The sequence below is a fragment of the Amborella trichopoda genome, chromosome 1, assembly GCF_054954075.1.
Source record: "Amborella trichopoda isolate Santa Cruz 75 chromosome 1, AtrichopodaSantaCruz75HAP2 v2.0, whole genome shotgun sequence".
NCBI lineage: Eukaryota > Viridiplantae > Streptophyta > Magnoliopsida > Amborellales > Amborellaceae > Amborella > Amborella trichopoda.
Genome location: NC_142336.1, coordinates 53,462,920 through 53,474,394, shown reverse-complemented (window position 1 = coordinate 53,474,394; position 11,475 = coordinate 53,462,920). Strand labels below are relative to the sequence as shown.

General features: G+C 31.7%; 1 protein-coding gene across 1 annotated transcript; it reads right to left on the bottom strand.

Annotated features, from left to right (window-relative positions):
* Positions 1-8,226: 8,226 nt before the first annotated feature.
* Positions 8,227-11,475, bottom strand: LOC18434820 (acetylserotonin O-methyltransferase). The gene is given in 4 exon segments (XM_088852144.1): positions 8,227-8,654; positions 10,750-11,078; positions 11,081-11,165; positions 11,167-11,475. Coding segments are annotated over 4 exon segments (957 nt in total). The 3' UTR covers positions 8,227-8,420.

Genomic DNA, 11,475 nt, shown 5'->3' with positions numbered 1-11,475 from the left:
GCCACAAACATAGCATGTCCATTGCGGGGCAAAACACAATTAAAAATCGCCTATAGGCGTTTTTTAGAGTTTTCCTTAAGAAATTTTTTAATAATATTAAGAAAATAATTTGATACTGCAGCCTTATTAAAATAAGAAAGCCTCACCTCAAGAACTTATCGAAAATTGCAATTCTAGCTTTAGAAAACTATTAATTTTATCAACTCGGCCTTGACCATTATGGCTATGAAAAAAAATCAGATTTGAAGTCTTAAAAATAATGTAAAATGTAACACATTCTCGACCATCTATTTTGCCCTAAGAGTAAGTATTAACTAGTTTGTAAGATCTATACCGTTATTTTGAGCTTTAAATTTTATAATTGATGTTCGAAATTGATTTTGGAGTCATTATGGAGATTTTCCATACCTGAAGTGCTTTCCAGAGGAGGAGTCAAGGCAAGGCTTTACCTTTGTTTAATAGAGCCTAGGCCTCATAGAAACATCACCCATAATATTAATAATCATTAATAATTATAAATTCCATTGTAGATTAATTACCACAATAATATGTTACTTCCATCTTATATTATGATTTAACTATATTTTTATGTTTTTCACTATAAATTTTTTAATTTTTTTAAATAAATAGCATTATTTTTTAGTAAGGCTCACCACTACAAAGCTAAACAAAGCTAAACTTCAAAATAGAGTTTGAATTTTTTGGTGTTGTTTATATAAGGTTGAGGTCCTACACAATCAAAGTAAAGTACACCTTTCAATGGTGTCAAAAGATGTCGTTTCAATACTGAATATCTTTGTGATGGCCTGAAAATTAAGTTTTAATTCTAATTATAAATTTAGAGCTTAAAAACTAGTGTAGATCAAGCAGATCTATGAACCCTTGAAAATCTTGAAAATTAACCATCCAAAAAAATGCATTACAAGATGCACTATTTCATTAATTGTTATATTGTGCCCTTAATTTGATTGTTTAAGGCCTCACCCATATATAAAAATTTTCCTAAATGTTTATGCTCATTTATTTCATTTACGACCAATTTTTTAAAGGAATTTTTTAAAATATAATTTTATTTTCACAGTAAATTATTTTTTATCATCACTTTTTAATAATGGTTTTATTTTATAATTTAATAATTTTAATTTTCTTATAAAGTAAGTTTGTTTCCATTTTAAAAGGAATAAATTTATATAAGGTGTCAACCTTATATTGTAGAAGTAAGGTACACCTCAAAAAACTATCGAAAGAAGTAGTTTCGTCACTAGAAAAATCTCCAATTGATTATTTTGACCTCGATATACATGAATATGAAAGAAAAAATAAATTTCAAGTTCTAAAAATAATGCATCTTATAAAACATTATCTAGACCGTGCATTCAAGATTTTCGAGTACTGATAGACAGCTAGATATGCACTATTTTTAGAGCTTTCAATTTCATTATGGAAGGGCACGTTTGGTTCACGCGTAAATATTCCCCAGTAAATATTTACATATGTAACACTTTACTTGTGAAATATTTGCATATGCATTATTTTTACGATGTTTGGTAGCACATTTAAAAAGCATTGTGTAAACAATTTCATATGTTTGATAGCGCTTGGTTGCTGTGAAAATATTTATACAAAACCTTGCATATATAATATAATAAATATATCATATATAATATTATAATATATATATATATATATATATTATAAATAATTTAAGGAATATATATTTATTTTATAATAATAATATATATATATATATATTGTGAAATATATATAGATATTATAATATATTTTATAATATAAATATTATATATATAATTCATAATAAAACATATATATATATATATATTTGTATTAAATATGATACATGATATAGTATTTATTATAATATAATATATGATATTTATATATTTATAAATAATGTGAATAATATATATATATATATATTATGATATTTATATTGTATATAATATTATATTTATATAATATAATATAAATATGTATATTGTATATTATAGATATAATATAAATTGAATTTCATGAAATAGTTCAGCTTTGGTGTGCAAAAAATATCTGGGGAATACTTCCACACCTCAAGAGGTGTAGTTTCATTTTATCATGTTTTGGCTCTTTCATGGTAAAATATTTTACCATGAGAAAGTATTTACATATGCATTTGGAACGAACCAAATGTGTGAAACACAATTTACATGTGTAAATATTTTCCTGGGAAATATTTACGCATGAACAATTTATGCATGAATCAAACGTACCAGAAGTGAAAAATAGGCTTTTAGATCATGATAAGAGTTTTGGCACTGACAATACATCTTTTAATGAGATTTTCAGGTGCACCTTATCGTGATTGTTTAAGGTTGACACCTTATACAAACCTTGATCCTTTCTAAAATCACAATAAATTTTAATTTGTATTACGAAATATTAAATACTCGAAATAAATACTTTCTTTTTTATTTTCTAATTTTGAGGTCCTAATAATATTAATAATTATTAATAATCATATGTATGGTTCTAAGATTGTTATCATAAAGTTATCGACAATTTTAAACAATTTTTTTAATTTAATAATTTTAACTTTCTTAAAAACTAACTTTGTTTTTGTGTTTCCATCCTATCTAACATCACATTAAATTTACAAATTTCCAAATATTTGCAATTAAATGCTTTATTTTTTATATTTCAATTTTGAGGTCATAATGATATTAATAATCATTAAGAAATGAAAAAAGTTTATATAAGGTTGCATCTTTAAAATATCAAATGCACCTAAAAAATCCTCAGAAAAAGTTGTTTTAATGTTAAAAAACCCTCTAATTGATCATCTCAACAACGAGATGTATGAATATGAAAAAAAAAAATAGTTTGGGTCCCAAAAATAGTGTATTTTGTAACACATTAACTCGAACATCTATTTTCAAGATTTTCATATGTTTATAGATCTATTTGATTTTAACCATTTGATTTTAAGGCATGGAGTCCTAATATCTTGGATATTGTTATAATCCACCGTTTAGATTGTTTAATGGCTAGGATACTTAAAATCAGGAAAATCAAAATCATGGAAATAAGACCTACTTTTCCATGATTTCATTTATGCACAAAAACTTGTTTTTTGACATTTTTAAGGCCCATGGATTTCACCCATTGACTCCCTTGACCTGAAATAAACGGAGCATTGGGTAGGTATGAAAATTTTAGAAAGAGAAAGTACCTAAATTTTTTAAAGAGAGAAACTATCTCAAAATGTTTAGAGAGAAAAACTCTTATCAATTAGAGAGAGAAAGTATGTTAAAATTTTAGATAGAGAAAGTATGTTAAAATTTTAGAGAGGGAAAGTACTAAATTTTTTTAGAGAGATGAACTATATCAAAATTTTGGAGAGAGAAACTATCTCATATTTTAACTTTTAAAAAGAAAAAATATATTAAAATTTTAGAGGAAGAAAGTATGTTAAAAATTTAGAGAGAGAAAGTACCAAAATTTTTTAGAGAGAAACTATCTCAATTTCAGAGAGAAAAACTATCTCAAATTTTAAGTTTTAGAGAGAAACTATCATATTTTAGAGAGAGAAAGTACATGCAAATTTTTAGAGAGAGAAACTATTTCAAAATTTTAGAGAGATAAACAATATCATAATTTAATTTTTAGAGAAAGAAACTATTTCAAAATTTTAGAGAGAAAAATAATATCATAATTTAATTTTTAGAGAGAGAAACTATATCAAATTTTAAAGAGAGTACCTAAAAAGTTTTAGAAATAGAAACTATTTCAAAAAAATTTAGAGAGAAACTATATCAAATCTTAAGTTTTAGAGAGAGAAAGTATGGTTTAAATTGTAGAGAGAGTAATCTTAAACTTTTAGAGAGAAATTGCTATAAATTTTAAAAAGAGAAATGGCAAAAAAAAAAATTAGAGAGATAAATATCTCGTTTTTTAGATAGAGAAACTATCTCGAATTTTTAGTTTTAGAGAGAAATTATCTCGAATTTTGAATTTTAGCGAGAGAAAATATATTAAAATTTTATAAATAGAAATTATATCAAATTTTAGAGAGAGAAATACCTAAAAATGTTTAGAGAGAGAAACTATTTCAAAAATTTTGAAGAGAAACTATCACAAAATTTATGTGTTAGAGAGAAAGTATATTAAATAGAGAAAGTACATTAAATTTTTAGAGAGAGAAAGTATATCAAAAAATTCTAGAGAGAGAAACTATCTCAAATTTTAATTTTAGAGAGAGAAAGTATCTCAAATTAAACTTTAGAGAGAGAAAGTATATCAAAATTGAGAGAGACAATATATCAAATTTTAAAAAGGGAAACTATTTCAAAATTTTAGATACAGAAAGCATCTTAAAATTTGAGAGAATAACTATATCACATTTTAGAGAGAGAAAATACATAAAGATTTTTAAAAAAAGAAAATATTGCAAAATTTTTAGAGAGAAATTATCTCAAATTTTAGCTTTTAGAAAGAGTAATATCTTAATTTTTTTAAAAAAAACTATATCATATTTTAGAGAGAGAAACTACTTAAAAATGTTTAGAGAGAGAAAATTATCTTACAATTATTGCAGAGGGGAACTATATCAAGTTTTAAGTTTTAGAGAGAGAGTATCTTAAAATTTTAAAAAGAGAAACTATATTAAATTTTAGAGAGAGTAAAGCACCTAAAAATTTTAAAGAGAGAAATTATATCAAAATTTTTAGATAGATAATTTTAAAATTTAAGGGACAAACCATATCTATCTCAAAATTTTTATAGATACACTATCCCAAATTTTGAGTTTTAAAGAGAGAAAGTATATTAAAATTTTAGAAAGAGAAATTGTATCAAGTTTTGTTACCAAACAATGGACATAGAAGTGATTGCAAGGAATCCACGAATTTTGTGTAGTTTATTCAAATAAGGGATTTGAGAAATCCATGACAAACATCCTTGATATTGAAAATCCATAGATTTTTTTGGATTTCAAATATCTAAGACTCTTAATTTCCTCTTATCTAAACGACCCTTTAAAATTTGGAGGTGAGGTACGCTTAATTGAATTGTTTAAGGTTGCAACCTAATAGAAACCACACCATTAATAAGTGTTTTGGTATAATTATTATAATAATGCATGGTCTTTGATATAAGCTAAAATTATTAAAAAAACGGATTATGAATTTTCATGCTCATTTATTTTATTTATGATCAATTATTTAAAGAATATTTAAAGAAATATAAAAAAATAAATTTTTTTTGCAAGAAATTATTTTTTATCTTCACTTCTTAATATTACCAAATTTGGTCAAATTGAGAAAAATGTTCCATACGATTTTGGATATGGCAATTTTTTTGGCTTTGAGAGGTGGGGAGATATATACGAGAAAATTGGTCTTGATTGGTGAATCGATGAATCAGCCAGTCTAGATTGGTAAATCGACTAGATTTAGCCTTAAAAAATTAAAAATTAAAAATTAATTAAAATTGATTTAAAATCTAATTTTTTAAGTTTCTAAAAAAAAATAGTAAAATTAAAAATTAATTAAAATTGATTTAAAATATAATTTTTTAAGTTTCTAAAAAAAAATAGTATTACATTATGATTTTTATTAATCTAACAAAAATAAATAACTATCGTGAATCGGTTTTCAACTTTAGGATGCCTCTCTCCAATTGATTGTTCTAATGTGTTTAGAGCCAGACTTAAACTTCCATGAACTCTCTTGAGCATGAGAAAGAACAAAGTGCAAACTGAGGACAAAGAGGCTGACCATCAGGACATCAACAATGCATGCCTTAACTAGCTTGATGATGCAGTTCGCCTGTGCAAAGTCGACTATACCCATGGCACACTCCCAAGTTTGGGCTTGGCATTTTTATTTGAAGTTTTATGAGGAAGGGAGTTACAGACCAGGCCAGCCTTGGCCTTGGCTTGGCCGTTCTTCCCTATAGGCCAGGCCAGCTGGCCAACCAACAAATGGAGAAAAAAAAAGGGGAAAATAAATGGGGCCACACCGGCACTGATCCTAGCCCGGCCCTTGAGTCACATTTCATGGCCCAGGTCCTACTCTGTTGTAGACAGCCTTCAGCATCAGGCGGGGCTGGCAGCCCATTGCCCGCCCTAGAAGGGAGCTAGGAATAGAACTTGTACAATCCACCACATATGGGCAAGCTTTTTATACTTCCCATAAAACTTATATACTTCCCCTTATCCAACTGTCTATTCTGAATTGAGGGTTAAGATTGTCCCAATCACAACGTCACATCTCTACACTATTTTATTTTAAAATTTTTTTCTATAAACTAGTTTGACACCAAATTTTGGATGTCCAATCCTCTATTAAACTCGCACTAACGCAAAATATTAAAAAACTATTTCCAATAAAATAAAATAACCAAAATACCCCTGAAAGTTTCAAGGGGTATTTTGGTCATTATATTTTATAGAAAAATTATTTTAATATTTTTTTATAGGTGCGCCCTAATGAGAAGATGACACGTACCGAATTCTATATTCATACAATTTGTATAAAAAAAACTAAATAAAATACTTTGAGATGTCGGATCTAAGATCAAACGGTGAGTATCAAAATTAAATGGCTAGATGGGCAGGAGAAGCACAGACCAACTAATTTCCCTTTACCTTTACAACATATTTTATGATGTATGCATTCCACTTGTTTCTTTCACCCAATTGAAGCTTTGCGACCAATGCAACCATTAACACTCCGCAGTCTACTTTAAGGATGGGTACATTGCAGGTACCACAAGGCGGTTAGATCACTTGGCGTTGTCACAACCAACTTAGAAACAGGCGTTGTCTCAGCTTAGTAAGGGTGAATTACCCACCACTACCTACCGTCTCGGTTTTCACCCTAACCCCTTCTAAAAAAAAACTACCAATGGAACGGTTAACGTTCAAAAAAACAAAAAAAAAAACAAAAAAAAAAAAAAAAAACAAAAAAAACAAAAGGTGGCCTTGGAGTAGTAAGCACCCTTTGTGCAAGTATTAGAGGAAGGACCACAAGGGCCTACCGTTCCCTTTCTCTCTCAGGTTCACCTCTCTCTCTCTCGTTCATCTCTCTTTCACTGAAACCAACAAAATTTTCTTAACTCTTTTTAATGGTGCTCTTTTTCTCTCCAACTCCTCTCTCTCTTGACTGTGCAAACTTGGTCAAATAATAACTTTTCTTTTGCTTTTTATGCATCGACAAATCTAGGATATAGGGCACAACGGGAAGACGCAAATCCTGGATATTTGCATCAGATGGGGTGCTAAACATGTTTGAAAACCCCCAATCCAAGAAATCTCAATCCTAGACTGAGATCCCTAGAATACGGACACATTTGAGTAGTCAAGATTTCTTATTAATATTAGTTCAATAAGGAATATGAAGTAATGAATGGCTTGGACAATTGATCAACCGACCGTCCATTCCCCATGGAAGGTTTCATAGGAACAATTTTATATTTTAGATTTCCAGGTACGTCATTAAAAATTAAAAAAAGAAAAAAAAAAAAAAAAAAAGAGAAAATGTGGGTAGAAATAGCAAGAAGATGCAATTTGGAAGGGATGATGGGAGCAAGGGTTGGTTTTGGTCATGGTGCTAAAAAATGGAATCCAGAATGACACCTTTTTCTCTCGAAAACGTACAGGCATTCGTACTACTAATCTTACTATAATTGCTCATTCCTCATCAAAATAAAGCACATAATTCAGTAGCATTAGCTGAAATAAGGCCAGGTGTCATTATTTTGATAAAAAATGGCTTGTGCTACGCCAACAAATTGGTCTACTACATAACAAGACTTCACAAGTTCAGGAACTTGAGAGCATAACAAAAGGCATAAATTTTTAATCAACTACCGAAAAGAGACGTTCACTAATCGAAAACTGATGCTCGAAGTCCATTCTATCCCACATAAGGGATGGAACACCTTCAAGGGTTGAAACAAAGTCGGTGTGTGGAAAAATAAGAGAGATCAAAGGCACACAAAATATGTACATGGTTCGGCATATACCTACATCCACGAAGGGTGAAAGACATTTTTTCTTCGCATCTTGATTACACAGGTAACACCCATATATAACAAAAAAGATATAACCGATTTTAATAAAAAGATAAGATGTAATCCCACACAATGTGGCACAGAGATGTAATCTCAACAAAATAAAAAACTTCATCTTGAATAATAGAAAGAAAGTGTCAATCTTCCAACACAGTGCCATCAACTCAAAATCAATTCTTGAATAAACAAGGTAAGAAGTTGGAAACACATGCATCACTCAACAAGGTAACAAGTTAGAAACACATACATCTCTCCCTATAACTGATTCAAAAGTAATGAAAGACACACTACTAAGAGTGTCATACAAATCCAGACTGTAGAGCCATGATGGGTGTGATGGTGTGGCTCCTAAATCAAGCCTCACATAAGACATGGCTCCACTCTTGAGCTGTCTTCTCCTTACCTGTGTTGGTGGGAGCCAGCATGATCATGTCTAGGGCCAACCTTGTGTCACTTAACTCTTGCTTTTCCTCCTCACGTATTACAATCTCCACGATCACCACTTTCTTTCTCTCCATGGGGATCGCCTCTCTACAATTTTTCAATATGGCTATGCACTCTTCGTCTCCCCAATCATGCAAAACCCGCTGTAGATATGATCCACAAGACAAATGTGCAAAGAAAGAAAAACAGAAAAGAAATTGGTGAGATCTCTCTTTAAAGGAAAATCAAACATGAAAAGAAAAATTGATGATATCACTCTTTCGCAGCTACAAGTTTACTTGAGACTTTTGGAGGCCAATGGGGTGCGACAAACTTCTCCAGTTCATATCAGAACAAGACTTAGGTGCTTCAGGGATTGCACATATTTTTGTGTAGGTTCTGAGTTTTTCATCGTCGAATTATAACAAATGGTGCAGTTTGGTCCCAATTTTTTTTTTTTCCTCAAGTTTTGGGTGCAATCTGCACCGTTGGATTATTGTGTTATTTGAAAATAATAAGCATAATAAATACCCCAACTCTACGACAACTTCATTGGATTTTGATTTATTTGACATAAAAGCTCAGGGATTGTAAGCGACCGGTCCTTAATAAGGATGCGATTAGTAAGTTTTCTTTGAAGATTTCAATCCAGCATCATGGCAATGACTAATTTGCTGTTAACGAAAATTAAGGTAGTGGTAGGCCCCATTAGTTTATATTATTTTATTGTTAATGAAAATTAAGGTAGGGGTATAATTCACATCGATGGAAAAGTCCCAAAAGTGGCGCCTACAAAGTGTGGAATATTTTTTTTAGCGTTAAATGTAGAATGTTTCCCCTTCTAATGGTTTGATAACAACTTTTCTTGCAAGTGGGCGACCCAATCCTATCAAGTTTTTTGGGATTTCATATAAAATTGAGGTGTATAGCTAATTGATGTCCATTTTCTTTGGGAGCACCATCAAAATTAGACAAGCACATTCCAACTTTAGCATGATTTTTCCATTTGATTGTCCTATATTCTTTAAGCTAAATTTGAATCTCCCCTCAAACTTCTTGTACAAATCTATCTCAAAAGGAAATAATTTAGACTAGGGCAAGCTTTCTATGCTTCCCATTCAGCATAAAACTTATATACTTCTCCTTATCCAATCGTCCATTCTGAATGGAGGGTTAAGATTGTCTCAATCATAATGTCATGTCTTTACACGATTTTTTTTTAATTTTTTTTCTATAAACTATTTTGACACCAAATTTTGGACGTCCAATCCTCCATTAAACTCACACTAGCAAAAATTATAAAAACAATACTTTCAATAAAATAAAATGATCAAAATACCCCTGAAAGTTTCAAGGGGTCATTCTATTTTATTGAAAAATTATTTTTAATACTTTTTATTGGTGCGCCCCAATGAGAAGATTCCACGTACCAAATTTCATATTCATACAATTTGTATAAAAAATTAAAAATAAAATACTTTGAGATGTCGGAGTGACTCTCTTGATCAAAATTGGACGGCTGGATGGTAGGGGAAGCATAGATTTTCTGCGCTGTAGGGGAAGTATAGAAACCTTTCCCTTTAGAATAAACAAGTGATTTAAAAAACGGATCGGTGAACTGGATCGGGCAACCCAAAAACTAGTCGAGATCGGTGAATCGGTAGTCCGGATCGCCGCTTTACTGTGTGGAAAAATAGTAAACCGACAAAAAAACCACGTGCAAAAACAGTGAACCAGCCAAAAAACAATTCGGATCGGTAAATCAGCATTTTTATTATAGCACATACTAATTTACCATTGCAAGTTGCCATTCTCTTCTAGACCAGGTCGATTTCTTATATTTTGATTAAAACAGCAGCATGGGGTGACCAATTCTGAGGTCGGACCGGACGATTCTGTGTCGATGTGGCGTTTTTTAAATCACTGGAATAAACTGAGGAGAAATGGGCTGACTATGAGGGCTACAACATGCTTTTCAACTTGAGCATGCTTCTCCTCCATGGACTGTATGTGATTTTCATCTTTAGCACGTTTTTCCTCTATGGATTGTTTTAGTGCTCTTATTAAATTTGAATCTCCTCGTGAGATCTCCCAAACCAACCTACCTTAAAAGGGAAAGGTTTAAGAAATAACGCTCCATTTGCTAAAGACTAGGAATATATGGGCTGACCATGAAGACAAGTTACTACTGAATATACCCAAGCTCCCTTAAACCAAAAAGGAAACAAAATCGGAATGAATTATGAAGAAGGGGCTTACCATGAGGAGAGCAACATCTGCCTTTGGTATGGCAACGAACATGCCGCCTCCCATATGCACCACACCTTGTTGCTCCACACAGGCATCAACCACATGTGGCAAGTCGAAATTGATGCCTCGAATGTGAGGGTAGGCCTCAATAGTGGCCCTCAGAGCAGTGCCAGTGCCTCCCCCGACATCCACCACCGAGTTGACATCCTTAAAAAGACCGTCACACCCATTCAGCAAGGCTCGCATGGCTACCCTTGCCCCTCATGCCATAGCCTCATTGAGTAGCCCCACCAGTTGTTCATGTTCGGCTGAGTACTCCCATACGTCTGTTCCATTGTCGCTGTAAACCCTGGGACTCCACATTGAACACGTGACCTTAGGGCATGCCAGGGTGCCAGCATCGCAGGGTGGCACTCAAATAGTATTGAATGCTGCCATGCTATGCTCTTTGTTCCTAGATAGGCATCCTGACAGTCTAGTCAGGGTGTAACATGTGGCCCCGTTGCTATCTGTTCGGGTAGAGATGAGACCTTTGTGAGCAAGGAAGCGCATAATACGATTGAGAGTAGCAGGTTCTTTTGGAGGGTGGTGTAGGGAAGCACATAGCTGGGACAAGGTCATGGGTGATCCATGGCTTTCAAGGATATCAACCAAGCCTAGCTCAATTGCGCATTTGGCCACCGCAGAGTCCACGAACCCAAAGACATATTTCCAAATTTGGGCTTGCTCTTCCAT